This window comes from Vanellus vanellus (genome assembly GCF_965231255.1).
Source record: "Vanellus vanellus genome assembly, chromosome: 27".
Lineage (NCBI taxonomy): Eukaryota > Metazoa > Chordata > Aves > Charadriiformes > Charadriidae > Vanellus > Vanellus vanellus.
Window position 1 is genome coordinate 3347781 of NC_138932.1, and position 18317 is coordinate 3366097.

The following is an 18317-nucleotide window of genomic DNA, read 5'->3' on the forward strand; positions in this document are numbered from 1 at the left end:
CCGCCGGGTGGGCATGGCTGGTGGGACAACACCCCCCCACCCCCCTTCCTCCTGAACCCACCCCGCTCCGGGCATGGTGGCCACCATGGCCGGTGGCCAAGGTTGCCCGCTCTGGGCAGAGGGTGGGGGGGCTTTGCTCTGGTCCCCCGTTGCTTTGAAGCAGGAACCTGCTGGCCCTCAGCACGACGGGCACAGGGGTGAGGAGATGGGGGGAGGGGGCGTGGAAATTTTGGGGAACCTTCTTCATGCCCCATCTCCCCTGGAGAGCTCAGGGCCTCTCCCGTCCTCCTGCGAGCGAAGCCACCCGGCTGGCAGCGTCCATCCGTCCCCGTCCCCGTCCCCCGGTGTCCCCACCGCAGACGCCGTCTCCTGCCGTGGTCAGCAAAACCCGGTCATGCCCCCTCCGTGTGCCGGTTGCCGCAGCCGAGCTCCGTCCCCGAGCCCCAGGGTGGGCGCTGGCACCCGCACGGCGGTGCACACCGTGATGCGCCGGGTGCGTACGGCCACCCGGGTCCCTCCGTTCCCGCGGGCGCGCTCGGTGCATCCCGCCGTGGCCCCGCATATCGGGGTACCCGGGCACCGGGGTCTGCCCCCCCCCCCCCGCCCCGTGCCAGCGCGGTGGCGTGCGGGTGCCGGCGGCGACGTGCGCGTTGCCATGAGTGGAAGGGGGGTGGGGGGGTGGGGGGGGTTTCCATGTGGAGGTGTGTGTTGCCATGGGTTTGCCGAGCCAAGGCGTTTCCATGGTGGCAGCGCGGCGCTGCCGGGGGGGGGGGGTGGGGTGGGGGGGGCCCTTCCAGAGGTGCGCAGCCCCCCGGGATGCCCCAGCCGCAGGGCGCACCGGGAGGGATCACTGCCGCCGCCATCACCACCGCGTCCCGGCACATGGGTGCCCCCGACCCCTGTGCAGCCCCTTCTGCCCCCCCCCCCCCCCCCCCCCACCTCCAGCACCCCATTCCCCACCTCCGCTCCCCCCCCCCCCCCGGGGCCAACCGGAGCCCTTTTCCACGTGTTGTGTTTTCTTCACTTCACTTCTCCGGATGAATAATTAATAGAGGCTTTTTTTGGTCCTCCGGGCCCTTCCGCCGGCCCCCTCCCCCATCCCGGCAGGGCTCCAGCAGGGGCTTGGCCCCCCCCAGTGCCACCGGTGTTGAGTGGTACCGGGGTGGGGGGGACCACAGCAAGCCCCTGGCCACCATGCCCTCGTCCCCCTCCGTGGGCCGGGGCAGCACCCGCACGTCCGAAGAGGCGTTGGGGAGCCCAAAAAGGGGCCCCGAGGGGGGAGCAGCCCCGCTCCCACCCTGAGCTCCCCCAGCACCTTCGGGGAACTGGGAAACCCCCTTCACCTTGGCACTGGGCCACCGATGTCCTGAGCCCAGGGTGACACCGCGTCACCCGCCCGGAGCCTGGGAGCCACCGTGCCCGGGCGACGGGGACACGGGGACGCGGCATTCGGCCGCACACCGCCCCGGCCACACTCGCCACTCCAGCGAGCTGGTTCGCGGCGGGAGCAGCCCGGGCCGGCTCAGCAAGCCCAGCCGCGCTTTCGATAGCCGCCCGGTTTCGTTTGCGAAGTCCTCGGGCTGCCAAATCGCCGGGCGGTGTGCGTAGCCGGAGCCGTCGGGTGGGTGCTGGTGGCGTGCGGCGCGTGCACGCGCTCGGGCGCGCTCCCGCCTGGGAGCTCCCGCCGAGCTGCGTGTGCCTTGCGCTGGTGCAAGCGTGCTCGTGTGTGCACACGTGTGCCGGGGCGCGGATCACCCGGCACACGGGACCGCCGGGCGGTGCCGTACGGCAGTTGCTAAGGGATCTCGCCGAGGATCGGCAGCTGGAACTGGCACCCAGCTCTATCCCTTGCCGCGTGGTTGGCAGGGACCGGCACCCGGAGAGCGCCCACCGTCCCTGCGGCTGCTGCCGGCTCCCCGCGTACCGCTGCCCCACGGACCATCGGGGGGAAACGAGGTGGGGGTGTGGGAAGAGCAGGGGTCCGGCCTCGCCGGTGGGCGCTCGGCAGGGCAGGCAGGAGAGCCTGGCACCGGGGCTATGCTCCCCTGGCACCCGCGCTGCCCTGGCACGCTGGTCCCAGCCCGCCCGTGCCGGTGGCGAGTGGCTGGGTGCCCACCCTCCCACCTGCTCCCGTGTCCCTGGGGCGGTAAAACCCCTCTGCGAATACGTGTGACCCCCCGCGACGCTGGCAGCAGCACCGCGAAGACCCTCCGGGGTCGTCAGCCCCCACCCACGGCTGTGCTGGCACGGATCCACGGGGGCACGCCGGTGCCCCGAGCCGCAGCACTGCCACCCAGGAGACCCCAGGGTCAGTGGGATCCGGCCCTGGTGCCCACCCCCGTATGGTTCCAGTGAGACCCCAATGTCAGTGGGTCCTCAGCCCTAGAGCCCCCACCTGCAGAGATCCCAGTGAGAGCCAGTGTCAGTGGGACCTGGCCCTGGTGACCCACCCACATGTGGCCCAGTGAGACCCCAGTGGCACCTGATCCTGGTGGGATCCGGTCCTGGTGCCACCACCCACGGGGGTCCCAGTGAGACCCCAATGTCAGTGGGACCTGGTCCTGCTGCCCCCACCCACATGTGGCCCAGTGAGACCCTGGTGGTACCTAATCCCAGTGGGACCCGGCCCTGGTGCCCCCATCTGTGGGGGTCCCGGTGAGACCCTGGTGGCACCTGATCCTGGTGGGACCCAGCCCTGGTGGCTCTTCCCACAGGGGTCCCAGTGAGATCCCAGTGTCAGTGGGGACCCAGCCCTGGTGCCCCCACCCATGGGGACCCTGGTGAGACCCCGGTGGCACCCGATCCCGGTGGGACCCGGCCCTGGTGGCCCTTCCCACGAGGCCCCCGGTGAGACCCCGGTGGCACCTGATCCCGGTGGGACCCGGTCCCGGTGCCCCCACCCACGGGGGACCCTCATCCCAAGCCCGATGCAGCCCCGCTTCCCCCCCCCCCCCGCCCGTTGCCGATGCCGGTGCTGCTGCCGGCGCCGGTGCAGGCGGGCCCGGGGCGGCGGCGGGAGCGCGCGCGGGGGCGCGGCGGCGGCGGGCGCGCGCGGGGCGGAGCTGGCTGCCGGGGGCGCGGGGCGCGGGCGGCTCCGGATCGGTTCTCCATTCATTGGCATCGCGGCGGGCTCCGAGGCGGCGGCGGCGGCGGCGGCGGCGGGGGGGATGGCTGCTCGGCTGCCCGCGCTCCTGCCCCTGTTCCCGGTGCTGCTGCTGCTGCCGTTACCGGGCCGGGGGCTACCGGGAACCCTGAGCAACCGGCACGCCGTGCACTGGAACAGCTCCAACCTGCAGTGAGTGCGGGGCGGGCGGCGGCGGCGGCGGCGGCGGGGGGGGGTGTGTGTGTGTGGGGGGGGAAACCGCCGGTACCGGCACCGGGAAGGGCGGTGGGGGTGTCCCCGGGGCCGGGCGGGGCGGGGGGCGCCGCCGGGAAGGACGCGGCGGGGGCGCGCCGGGGATCGCGCTGAAGGATGCGCGCGGCGGCGGCGGCGGCGGCGGCGGGGGGGGCGCAGGCATCGGGACTGCGCCCCCCCCCCCGCCCGGTGCCGGTGTCTGTGTCTGTGCGGTGTCCCCGTGCGGGGGAGGCGACACCGGGTGGGGGGGTTGCGGGAACCCCCCTGCCGGTGCCGGTGCCGGTGCCCCTCCCGGCCCCGTACACCTCGCCCTGCCCGCGGAGGCGGGGGCCGCTCCGGGGCTCGGGGGGGGGGAGGTGACAGCCACCCGGCCGGCCCGACCCGACCGGCGGCGGCTCGGGGCCCCGGGGCCGCGCTACCGGGCGGGGCGCGGGCACTGGAGGGGTCGGGCTCGCCGGTGGAGCGGGGCTCGGTGGCTGCCGGTGCGGGTGCGGGTGGGTCGGTGGCAACCGGCGGTCGAGCCCCCCCCCCCCCCCGCCATCCCTCCCTCCGCCATCCCTCCCTCCCCGACGGCGCTGACCCGCCCCGCGGCGGGTACCGGGGTGCCGCGGGAAGGGCACGGTCGGGCACCCCCTCCCCCCGGTGCGCCGGGTCGGGCAGGGGGTCCCGTTGCGCCGCCCACACCGCCAGACGCGCCCCCCCCCCCCTTGTCTGGGTGCGGGAGCGGCACCGGCGGCGCGGCGGGAGGAGGGTCGGGGGGGGGGGGCACCGGGTGCCCGTCCGCCCCCTCGGGCGGGCGGCGGTGCCATCCCTGGGGGCAGCAGCCGAGGGCGGTGGGGGGGGGTGCGGTGGCGATAGTGGGGGGGGGGGGGGGGATGTTGCGAGCGGAGGTGTGGAAATTGCCGTCGCGCCCACGGCCACCGGGAGCGGAGCCGCCGGGAGCCCGGGCGATCGGTGGCCACGGCCCCGCGACACCTCCCTCACACCCGGTGGCGGGGGCTGCGCCCTCCCCTCGCCCACCCCCGGGGGGGGGGGGTTGTGGTGGGGTGCGTGGCCCCCACCTCTGGGGCTGGGCACCGCGCAGGCCTTGGGGTGGCGATGGGTACAGCTGGGCTGGGCTCCCCCCCGGGGCAGGGGGGCTACGAGTCCGCGGTGGGTGCGTGGACCCCTCCACGGGGATCGGGGTGCTCAGCCCGTTGGCGGTCACCCGTCTTCCCTCGCCGGTGCGAGCGCTCAGGGGTGTGGCGGGGATGAGCACCCAGTTGGAGCATCCTCCGGTCCCCGCTGGTGCCGGGGGTCCCCCGAGCTTCCCTCCCCCCACAACCCTGCGCCCCTTTGTGCGGGGAGGGAACGTCCCCGTCCCCCCCCCCCGGCAGCTCCTTCCCCTCCCATTGAGATTGTGTCGCCAGGCGGAAGCCCGGGCCCCATAAATTGTGCATGTGTGCGACGTGCCGAGGCGCAGCACAATGGCGAGGCGCTCGGCTCGCCCCGCCGCGCACGGGCATCCCCCCCCTGTGCCCGCTCCTCCAGCCGCACCCCGTTCGCCCACCGGCCTCGTCCCCACGCCATGACATTGCCGGGACCTCGGCGGGTGGGAGACACCCACACTCCCGCCATCGCCCCGCCGTGACCGTGGGCCGCCTCTCCCCACCCCATCGCCCGCAACCGTGTGCCATGACCCGGCGCTGCCCCGGCACCTCCCGAGGGATGGGGTGGAAGGGGGTGCCGGTGGTACCCCCGCCGTGCCAAACGGGGGGGTGTCACAGCCAGACGCCCGTGCCCGCTTGCGCACGCGTCTCTGGCGCGGCTGTGAGCGTCCGGCTCAGGGCACGGGCGGCGCGGTGGGGGCGGCTGCGGCAGAGACGTGTCCCAGGGACTCCGGAGCGCTGATATTTATTGTTAGGCAGTGCGGCAGCTCGGCCGCAATTATAGCCGCACGGCAAAGTGTCTGGATTAGATAAATTATGGGGGGAATTAGGCTCCCTGGGCCGCAGCCTGCAAATCCCAGCAACCCCGCTGCAATCAGAGCGATAAACAAGCCCTGCACGGCCCCACGGGGCTCTCCGGGGAGGGGGGCGCGCGCCGGCAGGTTCGGCTGCAGGCAGCTCCTCGGGGGCTGCGCCAGGCACCCCAAAAATTTATTGCGTCTCCTGCCGCGCCGCCCCGGGGCGCCCCTGCGACTCCCTTTCGGCAGGAGGATGCGGCGAAGGGCTGCCCCACGGAGCCCACCCACAGCACCCGGCGTCCCGCTGGCGCCTCGGAGAGAGGGGGGCTGGCGGTGGCTCGTGCCACTTGGGCACGTGGATGGGCTCCTCTGGTCCCGTGGTCACCACGGCGGATGGCCGGTGGAGCCGGGGGGGGGGGCTGGAAGGGCCACCGAGTGGGTGAAGCGCCCCTCCTGCAGTGGGTTTGGGATGCTGATGGCTGATGGAGGCGCAAAGCGGGGGGGTGAGTTGTGGGGCAGCGCAGGTGCCTGCTCCTGCTCGGCCAGGCTGTTGGTCCCTCTGCGCTTTCTGTCTGTCCCAGCGTCCACCGGTGGCAGCCGGCGAGCCCTGAGGGCGCGGGATGATCCTTGTCCTCTCCCAAGTCCTGCCGGGAACGGGCACGGTGGCACGGGGCAAAGGTGCGGGGTGGCCACATCCCACCCAGCGCTGGTGTTTGGGGGGGGGGGGGGAGGGCGGCTGCATCCCTGGGGTGCCCCATGCTGTGGGGCCCGGGGGCTTCTAGGGGTGTCCCCAGCTGAGCCGGGTCCCAGCACGCTGGCGATGCCACCTCCCTGCTGGGATGCCGAAGGTGGGGACAGCGGTTTGTCCCCATGCATGGGCACAGGCATGGCCTGGTGCTGCCGCAGCCCCCAGGACCCCCCCCCCCCACCCACCCACCCAGAGCGGGTTGGGGTGAGCCACTCTGCACCCACGGCTCCGGTGCGGGGACCGAGGGTGCTGGTACTGGGACCGTGCGCGGTGCCGCGGAGGGGGCAGAGCGGGGTGGCCGTGAGACGGCGGTACGCGGGGTGCTGGTACCCAGTGGAGGCGGACGGGTTGGAGCCCACCTGTGTGCGGGGAGCAGCGTGTGCGGCGTGCCCCCCGCCACCGCCCCGGCCGCCGGCGCTGCCGCCACGCTCGCCTACTCTTCAAGGCGGCTTTTATCTGGGCTGACTTTGTGTTCCAGGCGGCGAGAGCCGGAGCGGGTTCTCCGGAGCCTTTGCGTGGAGCAGCCTCTCCCCGGGGGAACGTCTCGCACGGGAGAGGAACCGCGTCCCCCGCTCTGCGCCCGTCCTGGGGGGGGGGAAGCGGATCTGGGGGTGCCCACGCTCCCGAATCCTCTGCAGCTGTTGGACCCCGACGCCGGGGCTGTGCCCACCCAGGTCGCTCCGTTACGTCCGCTGCCACCCGCGGGGCTGGGGACAGTGTCACCTGCAGCAGGGGGGACCCCGGCGGGTCCCCGGGGCATCCAGCAGGAGGTGCTGTGGGGTGGGGGGCAGTTCCCCCACCCCACCGTGGGGCTGGAGGGTGGTGATTACACCTCTGAGCGGCTAAATTAACCCAGCCCCACGGCTGCGGTGTCCCCAGGTCACTGGGGGGGGGGGGGAGGGAGGGGAGGGGGGGGGTCCGTCACCCCCAGCCCCACAGCTGTCCCCCCCTGTGGGGCACAGCGCCCGTGGGCGCTGGCGGGAGCTGCCACCCGTGGGCAGAGGGTGCCGTGCCCTGTGAGTCACTGCGCCGGGCGGCACCGAACTCCGGCAGCGCCGCCGGGCCCGCGGGTGGGGGGGTGGGGTGTGGGGGGGGTCCCGTGGGAGAAGGAGCCACGGTGTCGGGGTGCGGGGGTTGTCCCGGGGGTGCAACCGGGCTGGGGCCACCCGTTCCTTGCCCAGGCTGGTAATTGAGTCACTGGTTGCAGATTGATGGTTTAATTAAAACCCAATTAGAAACCTCATTGATCTTGTTAGCAAAGCGGGAAGGTTCGGGCTTTAACGGGGATTAAAGGGATTGAGTGGCCATCGATAGGGATGGGGGGGGTTGGGGGCACCTGTAGGGCGGTGCTGGGGGTCACGGGGGGCTCATCACCCCGGAGTGGGCACTGCCCAGTGGCACCACAGTCCCTTCGCCCACCTCTGCCTCCCCGGGGGGGGGGCAGCCCCCGTCTCCCCGGTAGCCCCAATTCCCCGGGCGAGGAGGTGGCCCTGGGGGACGCCGTGTGCCGGCGATGCTTTTTGCACCCGCAGCTCGCGGCTGCGCCAGGCGTGGGGGGGGGGGGAGGCCATGCTGTGGCGCCGTGCCACCCGTGCGCGTGGGCTGCGTCGCAGGCGCTGTCTGCCGAGCCAGCGCGCGTGTGCGCGGCCGTCTGGGCGCCGTGACTGTGCAGCGTTGCCTGCGTGGGGAGGGCTTGGCACGGCGGGGAGCAGGCAGGTGGGTCTGTCTCTCCGTCCCTCTGTCCGTCGGGGTGGACCGGCCGTGGCCGTCGATGATGCGCCTTCGCCTCTCGCTGGAAGGGGACCGCGTAAATCAATGGCACTTTTTTTTTTTTTGTTTTTCTGCCCCCCTTCCCCCCCCCCCCCCCCCCCGGCTGATCGATGGGCCCTGGATGTGCCAAAAAGGCAAAGCTGCCGGAACCAAATAAAAAGCCCGGCTGGGCTTGGGGGGCGGGAGGGGGGGTCTGACGTGGTCCCCAGTGCTGGGGGCGCGACGCCGTCACCCCCATCGGGGCATGCCCCGTGTCCCCCCAGTCCTCACCGTTGTCACCACCAACACGGGGTGCTGTGCCCAACTCCGGCCCCACCGCCCTCCAGGTCATTCCCGCACCGTGGGGCTGAGCGTCCCCCCATCACGGGGGTCCGGGTGGGGGTCTGGTTTCCCCCCCCCCACATGGCACTGCCGCCAGGGTCGGGGGTGTGCTGCAGTGCACCAGGCGCTCCCTCGCAGTGCATGAGCGAGCGTGCGGCGCTCAGCCGAGATTTACGGCAGCGGATGGCAGCGGAGCGGCCGCCCAGCTCACCAGTGGCTGCGGCTTGCCAGGTAACCGGGGTCCCGCCGGTGCGGGGCCGGTGGGCTCCGAGCCTTGCCCGCGCTGGGGACGGTTCTGCCAGGGGACATCCATCTGCCCAGCGCCGACAGGCTGCTGGAAGGTACCACCGCTTTGCGAAAGCCCTGCTCTAAAAATGCAGTCGTGCAGAAGAGATGCCGCCTCTTCTGCTCCCGCGCTTAACCCTTCGGGCACTGCTGGAACCCGTCGCATCCCACCGGCTGCACCGCGGCTGCCGGAGCCCCGGAACCTACGGGGGGGGGATCCATCCTGACCCATATTACCCGTCACCGGGGCTTCCCGATGGCTGCGGGGAGCTGGCAGGGATTGGGTACCCGTGCCTGCTCCGGGGGGTGGTGGTGGGGGGGCGTTGGTGAGAAAGGAGGTTCAGACCCTCCCTCTGGGTGTCTGTTCCCATCCTCCTGCCCAAAACCAGCGTCTGCGGGCTCCCTGCCTGCAGCTGGGGTTGTTCGGACGCTGCCGGACGGTGCCGTGGGCAGAGCTCAGGGCTCTCCGGCGATGGCGTTGGGGCTACCGGGGTTTGGGTGCGTCCAGCTCCGCGGGCACGGTGCAGGAGCTGAGCGCGGTGGGGGTTGCAGCGTCGCGGCTTAAGCTGCTTCCAGAGTCCCCCGGACGTGCCCCGGGTCACGGTGGCCCCGTGGCTCTGCCCGTTTCGGGGCTGTGCTCTCGCCCTTCCCAACCGGCGACGATGCTCCGGTGCCCGCGTGCTCCCAGCACGTGACGACGGCTCAGCGACGCCCGTGGGGCTCACCGCCATGGCGAGCGGGGCCGCCGGCCCCCGCCACGCCGTCTGGGGTCCCCTGTGCCTCCCCGTTGCGGTGCTGGGGTGGCCCAGTCCAGGGGAGCCCTCAGTGCCCCGACGGGGCAGCGCTCGTTAGCGAGGCTGTTTACCGGGAGCCACGCTTCTTAACGAGCCCCAGCGCGGGGTGCCGGGAGGGTGCGTGTGCCTCAGCGCCGGGTGCCGCAGGGGAATAGGAGGGGGGGGGGTTACAGCTCCGCGGCACCCCGGGACAGGGTTTCCCCCGGCACAGCGGGAGATGGAGCCGAGTGTCACTCCCGCGGGCGCGGAGACCCGGGGGCCGATGCCGGGGAACGCGCTTCCTCCGGTCCCTCGCACCCCTGGCACAACCGCAGCCTGGTCGCGGTGAGCACCAGCTGCCGGTGCCCACGCCGGTGTGGGGGAAGCCGACTCGGAGCACGTTAGCGTCCCGGCCCTGCGTCCCGCACGGAGTTAATTACAATTTTCTCCTTGGGGCCATTTCTTTAATAACAAGCTTTTATTTTTTTTTTATTTTTTATTTTTTTTTTTTCCTCTCTCCCCCCCTTCCCACCACATCAAAGCGGGAAGATGAAAGGTCCCGGCGCCCTGCGGAGCAAGGGTGGCTGCCTCAGCACCTTGCTGGCGGAGGAGTTGCCCGGCGGCCGGCGAGTGCCGGGCTGGGCTGGGCTGGGGAATAGCGGCTGCGCAGCGAGGGAGGTGCCGCGTGGGGCTGCGCTCCCAACCCCACGGCGGACGAGGTTCGCCGTCGCGGCCCCCCCGGTGCTGGTGGCAGCGCCACGTGGGGAGGCGTTGTTGTTTGGATCCTCCTTTGGTGGCGGAGACCGGGGGTCCCTTTGGGCGTCTCTCCAGCACCCGGCTTCTGGGGCGCTGGGTGCCGGGGTGCCGCGGGCGCTGGCCGGCTGCCGGGGCTCCCCAAACAGCACCGGGGGCGGTTGGGCGAGGTGGGGGCGTCTGCCGGGGACACCCATGAAGCCGGTTCCACTGCGGGTAGCGCCGCGGGGGGGATTGGTGGGACCACCACCCCCCCTTCCCCGTGGGGCGAAGGGACGCGGGTTTGCCCTGATGGGTGGGGGAAGGGACCCCGAACCGGAGCGATGCCCCACGGCGAAGCCCGGTCACGCGTGGCGGGATGGTCCGCGTCCCGGCAGAGCTGGGCGAGGGACCCCCAACGCGGCAGAGCTTGGGGGGGGGGGGGGGGGGGGGGGGCACAGCGGCGCGGTGCAGGGTGGGGGAGCGGGGCGCAATCGGGATGCGGTGCTGCGGCGGCAACTGGGTTGCGGAGCCAGCGCCTCGCGGTGCCGGCTCGTAATTAATTGGCAGGAGCAGCGGGTCAGCGCGGCGGCGAGGATTACCGCGGCCGGGATTTCCGTCGGGCGCGGATTAAGGAGCCAGCGGAGCCTCTCCTGAGTGGATCTGAGGGGATTGCCGCTCCTAATCAATGTAAATGAGGCTCCCCCAGGGCCACCCTTTACGGCATTAACGAACTAACGGGATTAGCCAGAGCAGGGTGAGAAATCCTCTCTCCGAGCTGTGGCACGCGGCGGCACTGGGGGTCGCGGTGGGCGGCCGCCGTGGGTCGGCTGCGGGATGCCGGAGCTGGGGAACGCCGGGGCACCGTCACCCCCGTGGCGCACCACAGTCGGTCTGTCTGTCCCGCTGTGTCTGTCCCCTCCTCGAGGCCGCCGGCGCGTTCCCGGCAAGAGCCAGCGGCGCCGTCTCGTGCGCCCGGACCTTTGCTGGCGTCCCACTTGTGCACGCGACTTGGCACCCACAGCGGCCGTCCCCAGCAGCGTCCCTCCCGCGCGGTGACATCCGCCTCGCCTATCCGTGGGGCTGCGGTTACGCTGGGGGGGGTCCCACTGCCTCGAGGCGACTCCAAATAGAGGGTTGGGCAGAGGGCTACCGCCGGCTCCTCCGGGAGCCGTACGCTGCGACTTGCCCGTTTTCCAGCCTCGGCGTCCCTTTGGAGGTGGGGGCCTGTGTTTGGAAAGCCCTCCCCTCCCCAATCCATCCATCCATCCATCCATCCATCCATCCATCCATCCCCTTCTTTCCCTTGCAGCCTGCGGCGGGAGGGCTACACGGTGCAGGTGAACGTCAACGATTACCTGGACATCTACTGCCCGCACTACAACGCCTCGGTGCCCGAGCACCGGCTGGAGCAGTACGTGCTCTACATGGTGAACGCGGAGGGTTACCGCACCTGCAACACCAGTCAGGGCTTCAAGCGCTGGGAGTGCAACCGGCCCCACGCGCCCCACAGCCCCATCAAGTTCTCGGAGAAGTTCCAGCGCTACAGCGCTTTCTCGCTGGGCTACGAGTTCCGCGCTGGGCAGGAGTACTACTACATCTGTACGTGGGGACCCCCACGCAGCTTTCCCCCCACCCCCCTTCCCCACTCCATCCCTGGCTGGGTCCCCATGTGTCCCATCCCGGCTGGTCACCCCCCCACCTAAACTTCACCGCCTGGTGGGACCTCTCTGCATCCAAACCCCCCGGCTGGTCCCCATGAGCTCAGGGATGGGGGTGTGGGGTGGTCCCCATGAGCTCAGGGATGGGGGTGTGGGGTGGTCCCCATGAGCTCAGGGATGGGGGTGTGGGGTGGTCCCCCTGAGCTCAGGGATGGGGGTGTGGGGTGGAAGGGGGGTGTGGGGTGGGGGGGGTGGGGGTTGTGATGCAGCGGTGTGGGGAAAGACGGGGGTGCGGGTGGGGGTGCCGATGTGGCGTTGGGGGGGAGCGGGGGTGGTGATGCAGGCGCAGCTTCGTGGTGCTGCTGCATCCCCCCCCCCCCTCCAACCCAAAACGCACCCCCCGCCGTGCCCAGACCCCGCGGGTGCCCCGGGGCCGGGGTGACCCCCAGCCCGCTCTTGCCTTGCAGCCACGCCGACGCACAACCACCACCGCGCCTGCCTGAAGATGAAGGTGTTCGTGTGCTGCGCCTCCAGTAAGTACCCCCGTGCCCACCCCCGGGGGCTGCGGCGGTTTGGGGGGGGGTGGGGGGTGGGGGCTGCGGAGCGTGACCCCCGTCCCCGTCCCCTCTCTCCCTCTTGCAGCGTCGCACTCCGGGGAGAAGCTGGTGCCCACCCTGCCGCAGTTCACCCTGCGGCCCGAGGTGAAGATCGAGGACCTGGGTGAGTCGGGCAGAGCCCCCCCAGTCCCGCAGCCCCGTGTCGTCGCGTCCCGTTCCCCACCACCCCCACCCCCCCCCCCACCACCACCCACCACCGCCGCCCCCGGGGCAGCCCCAGCCGCGGGGTGGGGGTTTCGGGGCCGCTCCGGTACCCCCCTCACCCTCTCGCTCATCCCCGCAGACAACTTCAACCCGGAGATGCCCAAACTGGAGAAGAGCATCAGCGGCACCAGCCCCAAGCGGGAACACTTGCCCCTTGCCGTGGCCGCCGCGCTCTTCCTCATGACGCTGCTGGCCTCCTAGCTCCCGGTGCCGGCGGGGACCCGGCCGGCGCGGCTCCGCCGAGTGGGGACCCCCCCGACCTGCTGCCCCTCGGGAGAACCAGCAGGGGAACCACCGTGGGACCACCAACCCCCCCCCGCCCTACACCCCACCGATGGCCGCGGCCACGTCTGCGAGGATGCGGCTCGGCGCTGCCGCGTGCACCGCAACTTCCGCCGACGCCGAGTCCTGCTCGCAGCCCACCCGGTGCCCCGTGGCCGGCGGAGCCCGGTGAGGGCAGGGACCCCCGGGGCCGGGCAGCCTGTACATACCTATATAGAGATCTATACATACTGTACAGAGAGCGACTATATAGATATATCTATACTGTACCATAGGCAGCGGCGCCGGCCCCGGGCTGGCTTGTACATAGTCGAACGTGTTGGATTTTTCCTCGTCTTCCGTGAAGACCCGACCTATGCAAACGCACAGACACTTTTTGGGGAAAAAAACAAAACAAAACAAAACAAAACAAAACAAAACTCGACCTTTTTTTCAAGTGCTTTGGCTGGTGATTTTCATATTCTGCTCTTAGTCTATTAAAAAAAAAAAAAATAATAAAAGGATAAAAAAAAAAAAAAACAAAAAACCAAAACAAAACGACCCCTGTCACGACGGCGTGCGGCGTTCCCGGTCAGCCCTTGGTCCTCCGGCGCGGTGGGCTCCGGCCGGGACAGGGCTCAGGCGAGGGCAGCGAGCGCTAAGTGCCGACCTTCACCGTGCCACCCGCCGCGGCGGTCCCAGTGACGGACTCGGTGCCGCTGGCAGCGAGGACACCCCGGGGTGATGCTGGGTGCTTCCCCCCCGCCGCCTCCCACCGGCTCTGCTCCCCGTTGACCCCCCCCCAGACGTCGGCACGGAGCCTCCGGCAGGGAGCCGGTGCTGCCCGCGGGATGGCGCGGCGCAGATGGCAACCAGCGCCCGCAGGTAAGGCCGGTGCGGGGCCGTGGGCCGTGGCGCGTGTCGCTGGCGGCCCTGGGGATGCCGGCGTGCGGTGGCTGCGAGGGATGGGCGCAGGAGAGCCCTCCTCCTCATCCTCACCGGCAGCACGGGGTGCGCAGCTGCCGGCGGGTACCCCGATGTGCCCGGGGGCTCCGTGGGAATCCCCGTGTCACTCTCACCGGCGCGTCTGGCTCTGCCGGGCATGCCGGCTCCTGCCGGCGTCGGTGGGGGGGATCTGGCGCACGCCTGTCTGCGCAGCAGCTCCCGCAGGATGGGGGGGTTGCCCTCGGTTCCCCCCCCCCCCCCAGTGCCTCCAGCGAGGCAAGGGGATGCGTGGGGAGGGGGTTACACCCGGGGGGGGTGACGCCTAGGGGGGGTGTTGCTGGGGCTACGGAGGAGTGGGGTGCACCCAGCGCCGTGGCTGGCACCCCACAACCCCGGCGGGTGCTGGGGAGCAGCCGTGTGGGTCCCGACACCGTACCCCGCTGGGCTGGGGGGGGGGGGGCGGTGCCTCCAGGAGGCAGCGTGGGACCAGGGGGGGCTGCGGCTTTGGACCTGCTGCAGAGGCGGCTTTGGTCCAGGGGGGTGTCCCCCACAACCATGGCGGTGGGGAAGCCGCTCTCCCCCCACCCAAGCAGGCGCTGCTGGGCGGTGGCTCGGCGTCCCGCCGGCCCGGGCTTGTCCGGGTGCGGGAAGAGCCGGCGAACCCGTCAGACGGGTCCTCGGAGTGTTCCCGGCAGGCACCGGGCTCCCCGCGTTCCCCCCGCGCTCCCGCAGGCCTGGCCTGCTGTGGGGCTGGGGACAGTGGCCTGGAACCCCCCCCCCCCCCCCTCCCCGGGGACGCGGGGTGCCACCCGGCACCCGGCCACCAAGTCCAGGCTGGAGCTGGCGGCGTGGCCGGGATCCGGCTGGGACAGCATCACCCAGCGCTGCCGATGGCCGTATCCCCGCCTGGACGCTGGCTGATGGTGCCCAGCCGCAGTTCCTGACCCGGTGCACGGCTGTGCCGGCGGCACACGGCAGGGTGGGCCGGTGCAGCCCTGTTGGCCGGCGCATGGTGGCGGGGAGCAGGGGACTGAGTCAGCCACCCCGGCACGGCACAGCACACCCCGCTTGCCAAATCCCTCCCTGCCGCTTGCCTCTCGACCTTGGCACCGCTCCCCGGCATGTCTGTGGCACCGCCGCCAGCTCGGTGGGGACCGGCCACCCAGCCCTGCTCCCATCCGTGCCCTCGGGCACGGCGCGGCGTGGCACGCCGAGGGCGGCCTGGACCAGCCGGGTGACCGCTGGGGCGCTGGTACGGGGCATCCCCGTGCCCCGCCGCCCCGAGGCAGGGGGGACCCCTTATTGACACCCCAACGCTGGAGTTTGGGTGCCCCCCCGGGGTGCTGGAGGGGCTTCCACAGTCCCGGTGGCAGCGGCTCCGGCTCTGGACAAGGGGTGTGCGCCTGGACCGGCCGTGCGGTTCGTCACCCCCACGGCAGCATCCGTCCTGCCCACGGGCAGGGTTGGGTGCATCCCGCTCTCCGGCCAAACGCGTGAAGGGCCTGGCGTGGCCAGCCAGCCTCGGGGACGTGGCTCTGCCCCTGCCACGCGCAGCCTGGCGTCGGGCCGGGCCTACCTGCCGGGCTGCACGCAGCCGGCACGGCGCGTCACCTTGGCCTTTGCTCCCGGCCGCGGACTGGACGGCTCCTCTTCCTCCCCCCGGTCTCATGGCCGGTGACGTCAGCCCTGGCAGGGGCCGGGGCTCACCTGGGTGTCCCGAGCCAAGAAGCCATAAATAGTTTGTCACAAGCCCTGCGGCCTCTGGCCGGCCCCACCTGCCCCGTGCCGCTCTGCCACGAGTGTTTACGGCGCGAAACGGCTTCACCTTTGTCCTGCAAACCGCAGCCGGTGCGGCAGGAGACCTGCCTGCGCGGGCACCGACCCCCCACGGTGCCACGGTCACCCGGCGTGGCCCCCAACGCCGCCGCGCACCGGGCGGTGTGGCCGTGACTGCACGCGCGTGCGCACCGCCGCTGGCACTGCCCACCCTGATGGTCACCCTGTTCCTGCCGCGGTTCGTCCCCCACCATTGGGCTCCGGTTGATCCGGCACGGGGAGGTAACGGGGCACCCTCCAGCCCCAGCTTGTCCCTCGCGTTGTCCCCAGCAGGGGACACGTGCTTGTCCTTCCGCCACCGGCACAGCCACCGGTGCCACAGGCCAGGCAGGGCAGTGACGCTGGGACACGGCCACGTCCCCGTGCGCTGGTGGCTCTGCCCCGGCGCTGGGGACCACATCCCGGTCCCACAGGACGGATGCAGCGCGGTGCTCCAGGAGGCTCGTCACACCCCCCCCCCCCCCCGGGGCTTGCACCAGCCGTGCTGGGGGGTACGGCACAGCTTTGGGCTTCTCCATCGCTGCCGCGGTTTCTCCAAGCACCCGGCGCAGGCGCAGCCTCTCTCTGCCATGATGGGGGCAGTACCGGGGCAATGCCCGGACCCCGGCGATGGAAGCCGCCGCGGTGCTGAGCGGCCCCACCACCACCGTCCGGCTGCGGCCGTCCCCACGGCTTGCACATGCCGCGCTCCGGCTCTCTTATCCCGGTGGGCTGCGGCCCCGGAGGGGGGGGGGGGGGGGTGGGTGGGTTCCCGGGAGATGCTCCCCGGTACAAGCCACGACAGCGCCGGCTTCCCGGGAGCGGGAGGCCTCGCGCAGTCATTACGGCGCAGGGGATGATGTCAGGCCTGGCCGCAAGAAGGGAGGATGAAAGGGAAGAAGCGGGTCCCCCCTCCCGCGGGAGCCGAGGGTGGGGGAGAGAGGTTGGGACGTGGGGAGGACACGGGGGATACGGGTGGGACGTGGGGCAGCCGGCCCCACCAGCCTCGGCCCCGTGGGATCCTTGGGCTGCCGGAGCCGCCAACCGCTCTCCGGGTTACAGCCGCGGTGTCGGCGCCTGCCCGAGCCCCTCCGGCGTGCCAGGGGAGCGCTCCTCGCACGGCTGCAGCGGCGGGCATGCAACATTACCCACAATCAATGGATCATTATGCAATAAACAAGAGGAAAGTTGTTTTCGCGAATGCGGCTGAGTTATCACTTCACAACACGGCGGGCGAAGCATCTCTCCGCCGAGTTTAACAAGGATGGATCGGTGTCGGGGGCAGATGGGAGCAGATAGCGAACCGCCGCGCTCCCCGCCGGGCAGCCGGCAACGCGCCCGCTGCGCCCGCAGCTCTGCGCCGGGGGGTCGCGGGGGGTGGCGGTGGTGGTGGTGGTGGTGGTGGTGGTGGGGTGGGGGGATTTCACCATATCGAGCAAACGGAGAGCGGGGGGAGCGGGGCGGGGGACGTTTTGGGTTCATCCAGTGCTGGAGTAAAGCCCTGGGAGAGCAGAGGCAGCTGATGAGGGGAGGGGGAGGAGGAAGAGGAGGGGGAGGAAGGGGGGGCTGCCCCTGCCACCCCCAGCATCTCCTGGATCTCGGCAACTTCTGCAGCTCCCCAGGTCCCACTCGCTCAGGGTTGTCCCCCCGCGTCTCGGGTAAGGGGGTCCCCCCCTCAGCCAGACCCCACCGCCGCGTTGCCCGACCCCCCCCCCCCCCTCCTCCAGCAAGTCACGACTCAGACCCTTTGCCCCGAGCGTGGGGGGGGGGGGGGGGGGGGGGGGGGGATGGGGGGGTGGTGTTTCCCACCTCCTCCAGTGGCGAACACCCCGGGTGTCACCCCATCGTCACCCATCACCCTACCGCCTCAACCGGGGTGACCCCCCCTCCGCTCTGCCCCACGCAGGACCACCGGACAGGACCCCCCCCGTCGGGGGTGTGCGTGGGGGGGGTCCATTCCCCATCGTGCGTGGGCTCCCCCCTCTTCTTCTTCCTCCTCCTCCTCCTCCTCCTCCTCCTCCTCCTCCTCCTCCTCCTCCTCCTCCTCCTCCCCGCGCTGCCCGTGTTGTTGTTGTGTCGCGGCCCCGGTGAGCGGCGGGGGGGGGGTGTGGGGGGGGGGAGGCGGAGCGCGGGGCGGGCGGCGGGCCGTACTTAAGGCGGGGAGCGGGCTCGGTGGCCCGCCCGGCGGAGCGCGGCCGCGGAGCGCATGGAGCGGCGGTGGGTGCCACTGGCCCTACTGGGGTTGGGGTTGGGGTTGTACTGGGCGGCGGCGGAACAGCAACTGGTGAAGCGCCACACCGTCTACTGGAACAGCTCCAACCCCCAGTGAGTGTGTGTTTTCCCCCCACCCCTCCACACACGCACCGGCACCGGCAACCGGCGGCCCCGAAGGCGCGGACGCCGCCGCTCCCCCGTCGGGGTTGGGCGATCCCCGACGGCCTTTGTCCGGGATGGGGCCGCCGTGGGGCTGGCGGGGGTGTGTGTGTGTGTGTGTGTGTGGTGTGTTTGTGTGTAAAGAGGGGGGGTGGGGTCGAGCCCGGTGCGTAACCGCGCCGTCCCGGTGCTGAGCCCCGGTCCCGGTGCGCGGGCGGTGAAGGGGGGGGGGGGGGGAAGGGGGGAACGGCGCGGCCGGTCCAGGTGCGGTGTGGGGGGGGTGGGTAAGGAGGGGGGGGGGGGGCAGCACGGGGGGGCCCTTTCCGTTCCCAGGGCTGAGCGGGAGCGGGGCCTCTTCCTTCCCCGCGGGGGTGGCGCGGCGCCAGTCCCGGCGCCGGGGCACAGGGAAGCGTGTTGACAAACACGGGACTGGTCCCGGCTCCCGCCCGCACGGGCAGGATGTGGGGGGGGGGGGGGGTGGGGGTGGTGTTTGGGGGGGGGGGGGTTGACCC

At 71.8% G+C, this 18317-nt stretch overlaps 2 protein-coding genes across 2 annotated transcripts in view; both read left to right on the forward strand.

Moving 5' to 3' along the window:
- Positions 1-3167: 3167 nt before the first annotated feature.
- Positions 3168-12612, forward strand: EFNA3 (ephrin A3; the record flags this gene model as incomplete). Its single annotated transcript, XM_082496057.1, has 5 exons — positions 3168-3295; positions 11242-11531; positions 12058-12123; positions 12233-12310; positions 12491-12612. 5 exons carry the CDS (start codon positions 3168-3170, stop codon positions 12610-12612), a joined length of 684 nt encoding a protein of 227 aa, XP_082352183.1.
- Positions 12613-17623: 5011 nt separating this feature from the next.
- The window catches only part of EFNA1 (ephrin A1), a 4878-nt gene continuing 4184 nt past the window's right edge, over positions 17624-18317 (forward strand). The window contains 1 exon segment of the mRNA XM_082496144.1: positions 17624-17757. Coding sequence (XP_082352270.1) covers positions 17639-17757 — 119 coding nt within the window. The 5' untranslated portion in view covers positions 17624-17638.